Source organism: Bos taurus, chromosome 5 (assembly GCF_002263795.3).
Source record: "Bos taurus isolate L1 Dominette 01449 registration number 42190680 breed Hereford chromosome 5, ARS-UCD2.0, whole genome shotgun sequence".
NCBI classification, from domain to species: domain Eukaryota; kingdom Metazoa; phylum Chordata; class Mammalia; order Artiodactyla; family Bovidae; genus Bos; species Bos taurus.
This window is the reverse complement of record NC_037332.1, coordinates 4848424-4868295: the sequence shown is the minus strand read 5'-3', so window position 1 is coordinate 4868295 and position 19872 is coordinate 4848424. Positions and strand designations below refer to the sequence as shown.

Here is a 19872-nt window from a genome sequence, read left to right as displayed (position 1 = left end):
ATAACCCTGTATGCGAGACAGCAAAAGAGACACAGACGTATAGAACAATCTTTTGGACTCTGTGGGAGAGGGAGAGGGTGGGACGATTTGGGGGAATGACACTGAAACATGTACAATATCATATAAGAAACAAATCACCAGTCCTGGTTCCATACAGGATGCTTGGGGCTGGTACACTGGGATGACCCAGAGGGATGGTACGGGGAGGGAGGTGGGAGTGGGGTTCAGGATGGGGAACACGTGTATACCCATAGCAGATTCATGTTGATGTATGGCAGAACCAATACAATGTTGTCAAATATATATATATATATATATATATATATATACACACACACACACATAAAATAAATAAATAAAAGATTGGAAAATGTAAAAAAACAAAAAAAAAGTCCATTCTGCCTTGAAAAAAAAAGAAAAAAATTTTAAAAATTAAAAAAAAAAAAAAAAGAATCTTCTCCAGCACCACAATTCAAAAGCATCAATTCTTCAGTGCTCAGTTTTCTTTATTGTGTAACTCTTACATCTGTACATGACTACTGGAAAAAACCATAGCTTTGACTAGATGGAGCTTCGTCGGCAAAGTGATGTCTCTGCTTTTAATATGCTGTCTAGGTTTGTCATTGCTTTCCTTCCAAGGAGCAAGCATCTTTAATTTCATGGCTGCAGTCACTGTCCATAGTGATTCTGCAGGTAAAGAATCCACCTGCCAATGCAGGGGAAGGAGGCAGCAGAGGATGATGGTTACATAGTATCACCAACTCAGTGGACATGAATCCGAGCAAACTCTGGGAGATAGTAGAGGACAGAGGAGCCCTGCATGCCACAGTCCATGGGTTTGCGAAGAGTTGAACACGATGTAGGGGCAAACAACAGCATAGTTGCTTTACGATGTTGTCTTAGTTTCTGCCATACAGCAAGGTGAGTCAGCTGTATGTTTACATATATCTTCTTCTTTTTGGATTTCCTTCCCATTCAGGTCGTCAAAGAGCATTGAGTAGATTCCCCGTGCTGTACAGTAGTTTCTCATGCATTAGCTATTTTGCACACGGTGTCAAGAGTGTATATGTCAGTCCCAATCTCCCAATTCCTCCCACCACTGCCCCTTTCCCCCTTGGTATCCATACACTTGTTCTCTACATCTGTGTCTCTATTTCTGCTTTGCAAATAAGATCATCTATGAAAATAAAGATAAACAAATGGTACCTAATTAAACAAAAGGCTTTTGCACAGCAAAGGAAACTATACACAAGACGAGAAGACAACCCTCAGAATGAAAGAAAATATTTGCAAATGAAGCAACTGATAAGGTATTAATCTCTGAAATATACAAACAGCTCAATATCACAAACCCCAAACAATTTTTTTACTTGCAGTATGACATGAATATGGAATCATACATAGCTCATAATTGGAAAGATTGATGAGCTATTACAAAGTGAATACACCTAGATAACCACAGCATAGGTCCAGAAAGTCCTCTGGTATACTTTTCTAGTGACTAACTCCTCTTTCCTCTCCAAAGGTAACCACTATCCTGACTCTAAGCGTAGATTAGTTTTGTACAGTTTTGAACTTTATAGAAATGGAATAATTTAATATGCATTTTTGTGTCTGTCTTCTTTTGTGGCACCACATCTTTTACAGTTTTTAAATTATCTCTTCTCTTCACCCCCTTCACTCAGTCCTCAAACAGGAATTTATGCTTATCCTTAAAAAGTAACTTTGTACTGGGAACTCGTCTGCTCTGAGAATCAAAAATTTATACTTAAAATAAGTCTTTGTCTTGAGAACCAAAAGACTGATGAAGGAAGGAAAACATGTCGGCTGTAAATCACAATTAGTTTGGACATTGATTCAGGTATTACTTCTGAGTGAGTCACTATTTAATAATAACTAGTAAAAGGAGGTAAAAGGGAAGCAAACACAACTAAGAACAATATGCCAGTCGATAGCATTTTGGGTGTAGCAGCGTACGATCTGTTATACCTTACTCCTTCTAGTCTTTTAGACTGAGAGAAAATAATCAGTGACAAAGGGAGGGATCATCTGGAATGAAATATGATCATTTATGACAAATGCTTTGTATCATCAAACAGCAGCAATCAAATTTTATCTTCTAACATTGAGCCTCCAAATTTAAAATTATAATGAATTTCTGGGAACTTTGTTTTCCAAAGAAAATGCCCTGATTATTTTGTTTCCTGTTTTCTTACGGCAGAGGTTGTTTTCACAAGTATCTCCTTGACACATAGAGCAGGGTGTTCCATTCGTGTAAGGGGACATATTTGGATAGTTTCCTCTGTAAAAAAAGAGACACAGTGATTAGCTAAGTAGTTATTAGTGTCTCTAATTTTGTTATGCATTATGCAAGTTGTTTTGGTCCCTAACCATGAATGTTGACAAGGAAAATAACAACAATGTAGGTCCCAATTTTGTACTTTTTTCTTTACAAAAGAAACTATAAACTATTAAAGTAACTATTAAAATTACTCTTTGGAGGGTGTCCCCAATCCTTCTAGCAGTTATATTCTTGAATATTCTCTAGGACACAAATAAATGTGAATGCAATATAATTATGTATGTAACAGCCATAGAGATTTTGCTATAAACACTAATTATCTCTTGATTTTTTAATGGAATAAGGAAGTTTGAATTGCTCATGAAAACATATGTTTTATAGTTTAATTTAAAAGCACAGTATTATAGTATTTTGAGATACACCAGAAAGATTTGGCAGTTATGTTGCCGAATTTTCAGTAATATAAGCTGAAACACGCTAACAAGGCTCTCTTTTTTCTTTTCCCACTTCCATGTTTGTGGAAGACTTTAGAAAGTGTTACTTATCCAGAGTACACAAAGAAAAACATAAGAACATGAATCGTATTCTTTTAAAGAATATGCCGCAATTTATTTATTCATTCAACTGTTGATGGACATCAGGTTGTCCCAGTTTGGGGAAATTACTAATAAAGTTACTATGAATATTTTGATCATTCAGACATGTCTTTATATGGACATACATTTTCTTGGATTTATACCTAGGAATGGAATGAATAGATCACACAGTAGGTGCATATTTAACTTTTAAAGAAACTGGGACAAAGTTTTTTATAAAACAGTTGTAGCACTTTATATTTACACCAGAAAGTGTGTGAGAATAACAAATGTTTAGCCATTCTGATTATTGTGTAGTGGTATTCACTGTGGTTTTAATTTTGTATTTCTCTAATGATTATTGATTTTTTAGCAATTTTTTTATGTGCTTATTTGCCATCTATGGATCTTATTAATCTTTTGTCCATTTTTCTATTGAGCTTTTGGTTTTCCTAGCTTTTAAATCTTTTTAAAAAAATTAATTTATTATTTTAATTGGAGGCTAATTACTTTACAATATTATAGTGGTTTTTGCCATACATTGACTTGAATCAGCCATGGGTATACATGTGTTCCCCATCCTGAGCCCTCCTCCCACCTCCCTCCCCATCCCATCCTTCAGAGTCATCCCACTGCACCAGCCCTGAGCACCCTGTCTCATGCATCGGATCTGGACTGGTGATCTATTTCACATATGATAATATACATGTTTCAATGCTATTCTCTCAAATCATCCCACCCTCGCCTTCTCCCACAGAGTCCAAAAGTCTATCTTTATATCTGTGTCTCTTCTGCTGTCTTGTATATAGGGTCATCATTACCATCTTTCTAAATTCCATATATATGCATTAGTATACTGTATTGGTGTTTTTCTTTCTGGCTTACTTCACTCTGTATAATAGGCTCCAGTTTCACCCACCTCATTAGAACTGATTCAAATGCATTCTTTTTAATGGCTGAGTAATATTCCATTGTGTATATGTACCAAAGCTTTCTTATCCATTTGTCTGCTGATGGACATCTAGGTTGCTTCCATGTCCTGGCTATTGTAAACAGTGCTGTGATGAACATTGGGGTACACATGTTTCAACTCTGGTTTCCTCGGTGTGTATGCCCAGCAGTAGGTTTACTGGGTCGTATGGCAGTTCTATTTCTAGTTTTTTAAGGAATCCCCACACTGTTCTCCATAGTGGCTGTACCAGTTTGCATTCCCACAATGTAAGAGAGTTCCCTTTTCTCCTCTCTAGCATTTACTGTTTGTAGACTTTTTGATAGCAGCCATTCTGACTGGTGTGAGATGGTTCTAGGTATTAAATCTTAAGAGTTCTTCCTACATACTTCGTACAAGGTCTTTGTTTCACAAAGACTTTCTTCCAGTCTGTGGCTTCTCTTTTCATTTTCTGACCAGTATGTTTGAATAGTGGTCGTTTTTAATTTTAGTGACATTCAAATTACCAAGTTATTCTTTTATGGATCATGCTTTTTATGTGGTAGCTAAAAAATCTTTGGCTATCTGAAGGTCACAAAGGTTTTATGTTTTTTTCAAAAAGTTTCACAGTTTTTGCCTTACAATTGGATCTATGATCCATTTTTAATTAATTTTTGTAGATTGTATGTTTTGTAAATCCAAGTTTACTTTTGTTTTTTATATGTAAGTGACAGAGCACCAGTTATTGAAAAATCTTTCTTATGTTGCATTGCCTTGTACATTTTTGAAAAGTCAGTTGAACATATGTGGTCAACCACGTGTCGGGTTATTTTTGGACTCTATATCCTATTCCACTGATCTATTTGTCTAACTTTACATCAATATAACTATATCATGATTTTAATAATTCATGAAAACAATAGTGTTACCTACTTCAGATTTGTTCTAGTTGTTTTAACTATTCTAAGTCCTTTGTATTGCCTTATGAATTTTATGATCTGTTTGTCAGTTTCTACTACAAAAGCCTGTGGGATTTTTATTGGAATTTTATTGAATGCATAGTTCAATTCAGTGAAAAATTACATCTTTACAATCTTGAGTCTTTTAACCCATTAATTAGGTGTAGTGCTCTAGTTATTGTCTTTGTTGTTAATAATTTCTCTCATGACTATTACATAATTTTTAGTATATTAGGTTTTCATGTCTTCTGCCAGATTTATCCCTAAATAATTCATATTTTTGATGCTATTATAAATGGTATTGTTATTTTAATTCAATTTATGATTGTTCATTGCCAGTATGCACATGTAATTGTTTTGCATATTGATCTTGTACACTGAAAAATTGCTAAACTTACTTATTAGTTGTAGAAGAGTTTTTATAGATTCCACTGAATTTTATATATAGAACTAGAGACCAAGAAGTCAGTAAAGAATGGTCATATCTGGCTTGTGGTCTGATTTTGTGCAGTCAGTGAACTAAGAATTGTTTTTTTAAAATTATTTTTATTTTAAGGGGTTATTTAATTCAAAACAGAACAAAGATGAATATGTAGCAGAATGTATGTATCATGCAAAGCCTAATATATTTACTGTCTAGTACTTTACAGAAAATTTTTTTAGTACTGGTATAATGTTACATATAGGCTTTTCATAGATAAACTTTATTAGATTTAAGACATTCCCTTGTATTTTTAATTTACCAAGAACTTTCATTAAGAATGAATGTTTGACATTTTCTCAGTCTATTGAGATCAAATAATCTTTATTTATAGGTTGATTAATATGGTGAATTACACTGATTTTAGAATATTAAAACAGCCCTATTACTGGAACAAACTCCCTTTGGATAAGATGTATGATTCTTTTATTATATTGGGTTCAGCTGCTAAATTTTGTTTAGAATCTTTGTACCTATGTTCATAAGAGATATTGAATAAGATCTAAATAGATATTTCTCCAATGAAGAATGCAGATGACCAACAGGAACGTGAAAAGATGCTTAACATTGCTAATTATTAGAGAAATGCAAATCAAAACTGCAATGAAGTATCACTTCACACCAGTCAGAATGGCTATTATCAAAAATCTGCAAACAATAGAAGCTGGAGAGGGTGTGGAGAAAAGGGAATCTTCCTACAGTGTTGGTGGGAGCAAAAATTGGTACAACCACTACAGAGAGCAGCACAGAAGTTCCTTAGAAAACTAGAAACAGAGCTTTCATATGATCCTACAATCCCACTCCTGGGCATATACCTGGAGAAAACCATAATTCGAAAAGATAAGTGCCCTGCAGTGATTTTTGCAGCACTATTTACAATAGCCAAGACATGGAAGCAATGTAAATGTCCATCAACAGATCCATGCATAAAGAAGATATAATCTATATCTATATCTATCTATTAATGTCTGTCTATCTATATATCTGAATCACTTTGGGGGGCAACTGAAACTAACACAACATTGTAAATCAGCTATACTTTAATAAAAAATTAAATTACTTCTGTACAGATTAGAAAAAAAGAGAGATTTCTCTGTAGTTTTCACTTTATTTCTCCTTTGTAATTTGTGTGTCTTGAAGGACTATTGTTAGCTATAAAATATGCAATATCTGATATTAACATAGATCCTGCTAACTTTCTTTCTATGAATGTTAGCATAGTAAAACTTTTCCCATTCTTTTACTTTTAATCTACTTGTGTCTTTTAATTTAAATATACTTCTTGTAGGCAGAATGTAACTGGTTCTTGATTTTTATCCTATCATCCAGTCTTTTTCTTTTTATTTGGATATTTGTATTTACATTTGATGTGATTATTAACATAGATTTAAGGCTATCAGATCTTATTTATTCTATTTGTCTCATCTGTCCTTTGTTCTTTTTTTTTTCCTTTTTCTGCTTTCCTTTGGATTAATGGAATTTTTTTTTTTTAGATCTAATTTTACCTGCTTTGTTGGCTTATTTGATTTTACTGTTGTTTCGTTATATGAGTAGCTACTTTAGGGTTTATAGTATGCATCTTTTACTTATCACAGTCAAGTTAATTCCTCTTAACATCTCTATTTTCTCCTCTCAGCCTTTATGCCATCATTATCACAGATTTTAACTTTACCTATGTTATAATCTTTACAATACATTTCAATTATCTTTGGTTAAATAATTATCTTTTGAAAGGCAAAAATAAGGAGAAAACATCCTATGTATTTACCTATATAGTTACCATTTCCAGTGGTTCAAACATCTTTATATCACTTTTATTTTTGAAAAAATATCTTCACAGAATATAATGTCCTTAGACAACAGGTTTTTTTTTTTTTTTTTTTCCTTTCAGTATTTAAAGATATTTCTGTCTTCTCTCTTGCATTGTTTCCAGTGAGAAATCTGGAAATCCTTATCTTTGCTCATCTGTATGTAACACATCTTTATTTTCTGATTGCTTTTAAGATTGTCTCTTTATTATTGGCTTTGAAAGGTTTCATTAGAAGGTGGTCCTTAAGTATGCAAAGTTTTGGGCCATATTTCTTCAAAAATTTTTCTGTCCCTTCCTCATTCAGGAAATCAATTCCCTTTAAAGTTATGTCACAGCTAACTGATGCTCTTTTATATCACTTTTTTTTTTTTTTGCTTTTTCGGATTCTTTTTTCCCTCTGTGTATCCTGCCTTGGGTGGTAAAAATAAGTGTTCTACAATTTCTCTGGTATTTATAAAAACTGTACTCTACCCCAAACTTTTAGGCCATCTATTTGTCATTCTTGTTTTTACTTGTTACTGAGAGGGAATGGGAGAAAATACAAAAAGAGGTATACACATTTGTATCTCTCCATGGCAACTTTCACAAATATTATGACCTTTTTGCCAAACCTGTATATTTATTCTTAGCCTATATTTTAATCTTTTCTGCATTTTATTTTTACATTTTGTTAAAGAGTTGGATTATTAACTGACTTAATCTTATTCCTTGTACAGATATGCTGAATTTGAGGTCCAGAATTTTATTTTTGGATACTCCCATTAGGCTTTTGTTTTATTTTATTTAGATATGCAATTTCCAGCAAGGCAGCCAAAATTTTATGGTACTCTTTTCTTAGAAGAATGTGCCTCTCACTCTCAATCATTTAAATCATTTACTCATTCAAGTTATATTAGCATCTGCCAACCTATTTTGTGTTCAGTATTTAAATATTACTGTGGCAATGTATTTTATAATATCTATTTTCTTACTTAAGAAATGATCTCCATCATTTCCTCTCTCAAGATTAAATCATTCATGATCAGCATAATTTTTCACACATTCTCTTTTATCTCTTTTTTTTGATTAGAATTATAGAGGGAGACTGTGCTTATGAAAAATATACTTGTGTCTTTCATATAGCATCATACTTTTGGAAACAATCATTTAACATATATTTCAACTTAAAATATTTTTAAAGCAAAATAACTTACGCAGGTGCATAGTTACATACAAGTAGTGCACTGTCAGGGCTCCCAAGATTTGGACAAACTGCAACTGCACAACCAACTTTATATGAATAGGCCCAAACTACCTATAAAGAAAGGAATTTTAAAATAAAATATGCAAAACGACTCTACACAATCAGCACATTATGGGAACAGGCGTAATTTTTGCCATGCTACAAAAAAATGAATATACTTAAATATTTATTGTCTGTTTTTTCCTTAATTTCTAAGATTCAATTTAATTTGTTAAAGCTGCATTCATGAGGCTAACTAGGTTTTCCTCACTGACTGTTTTCATAAATCAAAGTGTCATGGCTCACTGATCCAGGATCGCCCAAAGCAGATGATCCTCCTTCTTATGAATTGTCAGAAGGTCAATGGTAGCCTAGCTGCTACATCATAATGCCTATGTTCATTCACTTCACCTCATCACATGATATGCATTTTATCATCTCACGTCATCACAAGAGGAAGAAAGGTAAGTACAGTATAATAAGATATTTTGAAAGAAAGTGAGGTCATAGTCAGGTAACCTTTATTAAAGGATATTATTATCATTGTTCTAATTTATTAATAGTTATTGTTACTCTCTTGAATGCATGTGTGCTAAGTCACTTCAGTAGTGACTCTTTGGACTGCAGCCTGCCATGCGATTTCCCGGGCAAGAATCCTGGAGTTGGTTGCCATGCCCTCCTCCAAGGATCTTCCTGACCCAGAGATTGAACCCACGTTTCTTACATCTCCTGCATTGGCAGGTGTGTTATCACTAGTGCCACCTGGGAAGCCCATTGTTAATCTCTTACTGTGCTTAATTTATACATTAAACTCCACCATAGGTATATATGTGTAGGAAAAACATAGTAGGGTTTGATACTATCTGAAGTTTCAGGCATTTACTGTGTCCTTTACAGATAAGTGGGAAGAACTATTGTATTGAATTCTGCTTCTTAGCAGGATACCTGACATTTGAGTCCATTATCTCAGTTTTCCCATCAGAAGCCAAACCACATTCTTTGCAAACATCGATCCTGAGAAGAATTTCTGCTCTTAAACAGCGTTCTGTTATTGGACAAAGAATGATTAGAAGGGAGGCAGGAAACTGCTAATTTCTCTGTTCTGTGCACCTCTGAGAAAAATGACTTGTTTTAAGACACTATATGTTCATTCAACTTGAGAAGATGAGTCAGTTTGGAGAATAAAGCTGGCTTTTTCTGTTGCCTATAGGGGCCTTTCTAAGAGTTCAGTTCCATGTCTAGGATTAGTTTAGCTAAAAAGTGACTTCCTCTTCTCATCAAAAACTCTCACCCAAAATTACCAAAAGAATTGGAAAATGATAGGAAATAATGTTTTTCGAGATACTGAACATCAGGCAACAATGAGTGATGCCCCTGAGAGTTGGAGGGAAAAGATGGCTCAGCTTATTGTACTGAGTGAGTTTCCAGGCTGTGGCTGGGGGTTAGGGTGGTGGAGAAGCCAGGAGAAGCTTGACTGAGTCACAGAGTTGAACGACAGAGCTGAGTGTCTGGGGAGACCAACAAGCAGGGGTCCAGGGGGGGTGAAAATCTTCTAGGGACACAACTGTGGAGGTCTGTAGGGGGTCCTCACCATCAGTTCATCAGAGCGCTAATCACAGCACACATGTGAAAAAACCACCCCTGGCCTGGAAAGGCATTGCCTATAAAAACTAGAGGGAGGGATACAGAAGCTTACACAGGGCCAGCAATTGGAATAGTGGGCCGGTTCCCACTAGTAAGACTGGAAAATTTCATAATTTCTGGGGCCATCCAGTACAGTGTACAGAAGAAACCTGCCTCACTGATGAGAGAGAATTAGCTCAAGACTAACTACTACTTTAATTCTATCTAACATGTTTCAAAAGCAGAAACCAAAAGGGACAGACAAATTCCAAATAACCATATCCCAGAAGACCGTTAAGAATACTTCTAGGTATATAAATAAATCCAGCATTCAACATTTACAAACTTGGCAAGATTTACAAACTTGGAAATATACCCAGCATGAAAAGAAGCAGGAAAATTTAACCAATAATGAGGAAGGAAAGTCAGTCAACTGTGGGAAAACTTCAACTGGCCTTCTACATGGGCAACTGGGCTCTGGGAAGAGCAGAGTTAAAGATAGATGGACATAGTTTTAAAAGAATGACTACAATGGAATATTACTCATAAAACAGAGTGAATTTGAGTCAACTGTATATTAGCACATATATATGTAATCTAGAAACATGGTGCTGATGAGCCCATTTGCAGGGCAGCAATAGAGATGCAGACATACAGGACAGACTTGCGGACACAGCAGGAAAAGAAGAGGGTGGGACGGATTGAGAGAGCAGCACTGAAACATGCTGCTGCTGCTGCTAAGTTGCGTCAGTCGTGTCCGACTCTGTGCGACCCCATAGACAGCAGCCCACCAGGCTTCCCTGTTCCTGGGATTCTTCAGGCAAGAACACTGGAGTGGGTTGCCATTTCCTTCTCCAATACATGAAAGTGAAAAGGGAAAGTGAAGTCGCTCAGTCGTGGCCGACTCTTCGCGACCCCATGGACTGTAGCCCAGAAGGCTCCTCCGTCCATGGGATTTTCCAGGCAAGAATACTGGAGTAGGGTGCCATTGCCTTCTCCGAGCATTGAAACATATGCATTAGCATATGTAAAATAGTTAGTAGGAAGTTTTGCATAACACAGGGACCTCACCCCGGTGTGCTGTGACAACACAGAGGACTGGGGTGGGGATTGGGGTGGGAGGGAGGATCAAGGGGAAGGCAATTATGCAGACTTATGGCTGATCTATGTTGCACAATGAGACCAACACAACACTGTAAAGCAATTATCCTCCAATTAAAAGATAAATTTTAAAAATGGCTAACATTTTTCCAAATGTAATTTAAACTATAAACCTAAACTGCCAAGAAGCTCAGTAAACTGCAGCACAAGAAACATGAAGAAAACTGAAAATTTTTGAATTTGCTTGAGACTTGTAATAAAGGAAAAAATTTAAGGCAGTCTGGGAAACCAAGACACATTACATACAGAGGAATAAATAAAAGAATTACAGTAGATTTCTTGTTGGAAACAGTGCAAGTGACATGATAATGGAGTAAGATTATTAAAGAAAAAAAACTTATTACATAAAATTCTATTCCCAGTAAAAATATCTTCCAAATGAAGGTAAATTTTCCAGATATTTAACAGAAACTCTAAAGAAAGTGCTAAAAATTTGTCTTATGATTAAAATATGCATATGTAAGAATTAATAAAATCTGAGATATTTACCTGTGTATAATGGCCACAAACTTGGGAACATGATCTTGTATTAAAATCATAAAATTTTCTTTCATCATACCACATATTAATAGCAAATTTTGCTGCAGATATGGTTAATGGACCAAGCCAGAGATTTTCTCCAGCATATTGAAACGTTGGATGGCATTTAAATGATTTTGATGAACAGGAATTGTGGATGAATTTGCACTTTTTTGCCCATGCTTCAGCAGTCTTAGCTAAAGCTTCATCCCAACTCTGAAAGATAAAAATAATTTACATTGAACTGTGTAGATTTGTCTGGGTTAAAGTTATTCTAATGACTATAATAAATTAATTTTTATGTAATTGTTTTTACTGAAACAGAGTTTTTAGTATTTATTATGTTCACAATTATTTCTATTTGGTTCTGTTTCAGAAGCAATTATTTAGTACCCACTGTATGTCAGTTCATTTTTGTACTTGCACCTAGCAGATGGCCTGGTCCAGTGAGACACTCAAAAAATGCAACTGAATGTGATTTAAAGAAGTTGGAGTTCACAGTCTAGTAATTGAAGAAGGTTACACAGACATATCATAAGTAAACTATGAGAATACATAATTAAAAAGAGAAAAAGTCTCTTAGCACACTAAGAATAGAATTTCCTTAATTTGATCAAAAGTATCTACAAAAGAAAACCAAAATCCTACAATAAGCATTAATATATAGTGGTAAAATATTGAAAGCTTTCCCTTAAGATTGAGAATGAAATACAATGTCTCATTATTTCTGCTTAAAATTGTTCTGGGTTTAGGCAGTGTAATAAAAAGGGGGAGATATAAATATATAAGACAAGATATAAAGTGTATAATGATTGAATTTTTGCATTATTTACAGATGGCATGCCTGGGTACATAGAAAATTCAAATGAATATAAAAGCAAACTTATAAGTAGTAAATTTATCAAAGTTGTCAGATACCAGGAGGAGGAATAGATACAAAATTGTATTTTCATATACATTCCAGAATCCAATAGCTTCAAAAATATCAAATATATATAATTAAATCTAATAAATAATATAAATAATTATCTACAAACTGAAAACTACAAAACATTGCTAAGAGAAATATTAATAGACAAATAAACGGAGAGATATTAAATATTCATGGGCTGGAAGATTCCATACATACTTAAAAACATTGAATGTATTTCTAACGAAAATCTAAGTAGGTTTTTGAAGGGGTTGCAAAATGATTATAAATTATTTATGAATTCAAAGAACCTACAATAGTGAGTTCAGTTCAGTTCAGTTCAGTCGCTCAGTTGTGTCCAACTCTTTGTGACCCCATGGACTGCAGCACGCCAGGCCTCCCTGTCCATCACCAACTCCCAGAGTCTACCCAAACCCATGTCCATTGTGTTGGTGATGCCATCCAGCCATCTCATCCAATGTCGTCCCCTTCTCCTCCTGCCCTCAATCCTTCCCAGCATCAGAGTCTTTTCAAATAAGTCAGCTCTCCACATCAGGTGGCCAAAGTATTTGAGTTTCAGCTTCAACATCGGTCCTTCCAATGAACACCCAGGACTGATCTCCTTTAGGATGGACTGGTTGGATCTCCTTGCAGTCCAAGGGACTCTCAAGAGTCTTCTCCAACACCACAGTTCAAAAGCATCAATTCTTCAGTGCTCAGCTTTCTTTATAGTCCAACTCTCACATCCATACATGACTACTGGAAGAACCATAGCCTTGACTAGATGGACCTTTGTTGGCAAAGTAATGTCTCTGCCTTTTAACATGCTCTCTAGGTTGGTCATAACTTTCCTTCCAAGGAGCAAACGTCTTTTAATTTCATGGCTGCAATCACAATCTGCAGTGATTTTGGAGCCCACAAAAAGAAAGTCAGCCACTGTTTCTGCTGTTTCTTCATCTATTTGTCATGAAGTGATAGGACCAGATGCCATGATCTTAGTATTCTGAATGTTGAGCTTTAAGCCAAATTTTTCACTCTTCTCTTTCAGTTTCATCAAGAGGCTTTTTAGTTCTTCTTCACTTTCTGTCATAACGGTGGTGTCATCTGCATATCTGAGGTTATTGATATTTTTCCTGGCAATCTTGATTCCAGCTTGTGCTTCTTCCAGCCCAGCATTTCTCATGATGTACTCTGCATATAAGTTAAATAATCAGGGTGACAATTTACAGCCTTGACGTACTCCTTTTCCTATCTGGAACCAGTCTGTTGTTCCATGTCCAGTTCTAACTGTTTCTTCCTGACCTGCATACAGGTTTCTCAAGAGGCAGGTCAGGTGGTCTGGTGTTCCCATCTCTTGAAGAATTTCCCACAGCTTATTGTGATCCACACAGTCAAAGGCTGTGGCATAGTGAATAAAGAAGAAATAGATGTTTTTCTGGTACTCTCTTGCTTTTTCAATGTTCCAGTGGATGTTGGCAATTTGATGTCTGGTTCCTCTACCCTTTCTAAATTCAGCTTGAACATCTGGAAATTCATGGTTCACGTACTGTTGAAGCCTGGCTTGGAGAATTTTGAGCATTACTGGCATGTGAGATGAATGCAATTGTGCAGTAGTTTGTGCATTCTTTGGCATTGCCTTTCTTACGGACTGGAATGAAAACTGACCTTTTGAAGATGGCGGAGGGATAGGATGGGGAGACCACTTTCCCCCCCACATATTCATCTACAGATCATTTGAACGCTGAGCTAATTCCACAAAACAACCTCTGAACCCTGGCGGAGGACACAGGGCACCCAGAATGGCAGCCCATTTTATTTGAAAGCAGTAGGACAAAAAATAAAAATAGAGACAAATTAGGGATGGAGACCTGTTCCAGGGAGGGGTAGTGAAGGAGGAAATGTTTCCAAACACCAGGAAACCCTCTCACCAGTGGGTCTGTGGGGAGTTTTGGAATCTCAGACAGCAACATAACCGGGAGGGGGAAAAAAAAAAAACACTTCACAGATTAGGTGCCTAACTGCAACTTCCAGCGGAGAAGTAGGCCAGATGCTTGCCAGCAAGTAGGCCAGTCTGCCACCAGCAAGCAGGGGCTGAACAGGGATGCGCGGGCTGCATTGCTTACGGTAAGGACCGGGCCTGAATGCCCTGAGGAACATTTGAGGGAGCTAAGGGAGATAGCAACCCAAACTCTGGGATAGCCAGAGAGAGAGAGAAAAAAAAAGAGAGAAAAAGAGAGAGAACTTTCCCATGAAAAGCTCTAACCTAAGGCACTGCCGGCCCACTCACAGAACAAAGGACTGAGCGAATACCAGGGGAAAGCTAGCTGGCTGTGGACCGGCCCATGCCCCGGCAGAGGCAGAGAGGCAGGCGGGCAACAGCCAGAGCTAGGGGGAGAAGGGCAATCTCAGCCCCAGAGACAGCATCCCCTACCAAACTGCGAGCAGGCTCCCGGTTGCTAACCAAGTCTTCCTGGGATCCTGGACGGTTGGAATCTGCCAGGTGGCTTGCAGCCAGAGATCAGCATCCCAGAAGAGACACACAGAACACCAGAGACGGCACTCCTGCTGCGCACCCAGGAAACCAAGCAGCTGGCACCGGGGAGGTGATAAGACGCACCACCCACCTGGGGAGAGTGGGCTCACCAAGCACCTGGTAGCCTGAGATGCTTGGACCTGGGAAGGGCATAAAACTCAGGTCCAACCGAGTTTGTGCTTTTGTGGAGTACCCAAGAACCTGAACCTGAGCAGTTTACACCTGAGAAGCGTACACAACCCAGGGCCCACTTGAGATAGTTCCCCTGCAGGGAAACCTGGAACCTGGGCAGTTTAGACCAGGAAAGCACACACGCCATGAGCAGGGGCAAATCTAGTGTGGCCCAGACTCTGTGAGCAGTCCCCACACATGCCAGTGATATTTGTTTGCAGTGTTCCGCCCTCCCCACAGCACAACTGAACAAGTGAGCCTAAATAAGTGACCACTTTCACCCCCTTGTGTCAGGGTGGAAATTAGACACTGAAGGGACTTGCAAACAGAGGAAGCCAAAATATAGAAGAGGGAACTGCTTTGGAAGGTGCAACAGATTAAAACACTGTAGTTAACACCGAATACCTAGGAAGGGGCCTATACACCTTGAGAAGAAGTATAAGCTGGAACAAGGAACTATCTGAAAATGAACTGAGCCCCCATAGCCCTCAACAGCTCTAGAGAAATATAGTAAAATAGATATATATTGCTAGTAACATGTTTAATTTAAAAAATTTTTGTTTTATTTTTATGTTATTACTCCTTTAATTTTCATTTTTATAACCAACTACTACCTTGTAAAAAAGACCCTATTTTTAAAGCAAATTTCATATATATACTTTTATAATTTTTGTGATTTTGTTTCATTTTTTTAATATTGTATTTTTGAGAGTCTAACCTCTACTCTAGATTTTTTAAGCTTTGCTTTTTTGGTATTGGTTATCAATTTTGTACCTTTAAGAATTCAATCTTCGGTACCCATTTTTACTTAGGAGTGTGATTACTGGCTTGACTATCCTCTCCCCCTTTTGACTCTCCTTTTATCTGCCAGGTCATTTCTATCTCCTCCCTCTCCCTTCTCTACCCAACTCTGTGAATCTCTTTGGGAATTCTGGGCTGTGAAGAACATTTAGGGAACTGACTACTGGCTAGATCTGTCTCTCTCCTTTTGATTCCCCCTCTTCTCCTCCAGGTCACCTCTATCTCCTTCCTCCCTCTTCTCTTCTTTGTGTAACTCTGTGAACCTCTCTGGGTGTTCCAGACTGTGGAGAGCACATAGGGAATTGATTACTGGAAAGATTGCTCTCTCCCCTTTTAATTCCTCCTCTTCTCCTCCTGGTCACCTCTATCTCCCTCCTCCCTCTTCTCTTCTCCATGTAACTCTGTGAACCTCTCCAGGTGTCCCTCACTGTGGAGAAACTTTTCATCATTAACCTAGATGTTTTATCATCAGTGCAGTATGGATGGAGAAGTCTTGAGGCTACTGTAAGAATAAGACTGAAAACCAGAGGCAGGAGGCTTAAATCCAAAACTTGAGTACTCCAGAAAACTCCTGACTCCAAGGAACATTAATCAAGAGTTCATCCAAAAGCCTCCATACCTATCCTGAAACCAAGCTCCACCCAAGAGCCAACAAGTTTCACAGCAAAAATACCAAGTTGATTCTCCAAATGCAGGAACATAACCCTAAGCATTAAAATACAGGCGGCCAAGTCACACTAAACCCACAGACACCTCAAAACTCACTACTGGACATTTCATTGCACTCCAGAGAGAAGAGATCTAGCTCCACCCACCAGAACACTGATGCAAGCTTCCCCAACCAGGAAACCTTGACAAGCCACTCATCCAACGCCACCCACAGGGAGGAGCTTCCACAATAAAGAGGTACCACAAACTTCCAGTATAATGAAAATCCACCCAAAACACAGCAATATAAACAAGATGAAAAGGCAGAGAAATATTCAGCAGGTAAAACAACATGATAAATGCCCACCAAACCATACAATAGAGGAGGAGACAGGGAGTCTACCTGAAAAAGAATTCAGAACAATGATAGTAAAATTGATCCAAAATCTTGAAAACAAAATGGAGTTACAGATAAATAGTCTGGAGACAAGGATTGAGAAGATGAAAGAAATGTTTAACAAGGACCCAGAAGAAATAAAAAAGAGTCAATCAATAATGAATAATCCAATAACTGAGATCAAAATCACTCTGGAGGGAACCAACAGTAGAATAACTGAGGCAGAAGATAGGATAAGTGAGGTGGAAGATAGAATGGTAGAAATAAATTAAGCAGAGAGGGAAAAAGAATTAAAAGAAATGAGGACAACCTCAGGACCTCTAGGACAATGTCAAACGGCCCAATATTTGAATCGTAGGAGTCCCAGAAGAAGAAGGCAAAAAGAAAGGCCATGAGAAAATACTTGAGGAGATAATAGTTGAAAACTTCCCTAAAATGGGGAAGGAAATAGCCACCAAAGTCCAAGAAACCCAGAGAGTCTCAAATAGGTTAAACCCAAGGCGAAACACCCAAAGACACATATTAATCAAATTAACAAAGATCAAACACAAAGAACAAATATTAAAAGCGGCAAGAGATAAATAACACACAAGGGGATTCCCATAAGGATAACAGCTGATCTTTCAATAGAAACTCTTAAGGCCAGAAGCGAATGGCAGGACATAATTAAAGCGATGAAAGAAAAACCTCCAACCCAGATTACTGTACCCAGCAAGGATCTATTCAAATATGAAGGAGAAATCAAAAACTTAACAGACAAGCAAAAGCTGAGAGAATTCTGCACCACCAAACCAGCTCTTCAACAAATGCTAAAGGATCTTCTCTAGACAGGAAACACAGAAAGGGTGTATAAACTTGAACCCAAAACAACAAAGTAAATGGCAACGGGATCATACTTATCAATAATTGCCTTAAAGGTAAATGGGTTGAATGCCCCAACAAAAAGACAAAGACTAGCTGAATGGATACAAAAACAAGACCCCTATATATGTTGTCTACAAGAGACCCACTACAAAACAAGGGACACATGCAGACTGAAAGTGAAGGGCTGGAAAAAGATATTTCAGGCAAATGTAGACCAAAAGAAAGCAGGAGTGGCAATACTCATATCAGATAAAATAGACTTTGAAATAAAGCCTGTGAAAAGAGACAAAGGACACTACATGATGATCAAAGGATCAGTCCAAGAAGAAGATATAACAATTATAAATATATATGCACCCAACATAGGAGCACCACAATATGTAAGGTAAATGCTAACAAGTATGAAAGGGGAAATTAACAGTAACACAACAATAGTGGGAGACTTTAATACCTCACTCACAACTATGGATAGATCAACTAAAGAGAAAATTAGCAAGAAAACACAAACTTTAAATGATACAATGGACCAGTTATACCTAATTGATATCTATAGGCCATTTCACTCCAAAACAATGAATTTCACCTTTTTCTCAAGTGTACATGGAACCTTCTCCAAAATAGATCACATCCTGGGCCATAAATGTAGCCTTGGTAAATTTTAAAAAATTGAAATCATTCCAAGCATCTTTTCTGATCCCAAAGCAGTAAGATTAGATGTAAACTACAGGGAAAAAGAAAAAAAAAACTTAAAAATACAAACATATAGAGGCTAAACAACACGCTTCTGAATAACCAACAAATCACAGAAGAAATCAAAATATGCACAGAAACAATGAAAATGAAAACACAAAACCCCAAAACCTATGGGACTCAGTAAAAGTAGTGCTAAGGGGAAGGTTCATAGCAACATAAGCGTACCCCAAGAAACAAGACAAAAGTCAAATAAATAACCTAACTCTACCCCTAAAGCAAAAAAAAGAAGATATGAAGAACCCCAGGGTTAGTAGAAGGAAAGAAATAATTAAAAGTAGGGCAGAGATAAATGAAAGAAACAAAGGAGACCATAGCAAAAATCAACAAAGCTAAAAGCTGGTTCTTTGAGAAGATAAATAAAACAGACAAGCATTAGCCTGACTCATCAAGAAAAAAAAGGGAGAAGAATCAAATCAACAAAATTAGAAATGAAAATGGAGAAATCATAACAGACAACACAGAAATACAAAGGATCATAAGAGACTACTATCAGCAACTATATGCCAATAAAATGGACAACTTGGAAGAAATGGACAAATTCTTAGAAAAGTACAGCTTTCCAAAACTGAACCAAGAAGAAACAGAAAATCTTAACAGACCCATCACAAGCACGGAAATTGAAACTGTAATCAGAAATCTTCCAGCAAACAAAAGCCCAGGACCAGATGGCTTCACAGCTGAATTCTACCAAAAATGTAGAGAAGAGCTAACACCTATTCTACTCAAACTCTTCCAGAAAATTGCAGAGGAAGGTAAACTTCCAAACTCATTCTATGAGGCCACCATCACCCTGATACCAAAACCAGACAAAGATGCCACAAAAAAAGAAATCTACAGGCCAATATCCCTGATGAACATGGATGCAAAAATCCTTAACAAAAATCTAGAAAACAGAATCCAACAAGATATTAAAAAGCTCATATTGTGACCAACTGGGCATTATCCCAGGGATGCAAGGTTTCTTCAATATTCACAAATCAATCAATGTGATACACCACATTAACAAATTGAAAGATAAAAACCATATGATTATCTCAATAGATGCAGAGAAAGCCTTTGACAAAATTCAACATCCATTTATGATAAAAACCCTTCAGAAGGTAGGAATAGAAAGAACATCTGTTCAGTTCAGTTCAGTCGCTCAGTTATGTCTGACTCTTTGCGATCCCATGAATCTCAGCATGCCAGGCCTCCCTGTCCATCACCAACCCCCGG

The 19872-nt window shown here is 37.0% G+C and overlaps 1 protein-coding gene across 1 annotated transcript in view; it reads right to left on the bottom strand.

Annotated features, from left to right (window-relative positions):
- GLIPR1L1 (GLIPR1 like 1) overlaps window positions 1-19872 on the bottom strand; it is a 42203-nt gene that overhangs the window by 13313 nt on the left and 9018 nt on the right. The window contains 3 exon segments of the mRNA NM_001076357.2: window positions 2217-2302; window positions 8249-8349; window positions 11551-11796. Coding sequence (NP_001069825.1) covers window positions 2217-2302; window positions 8249-8349; window positions 11551-11796 — 433 coding nt within the window.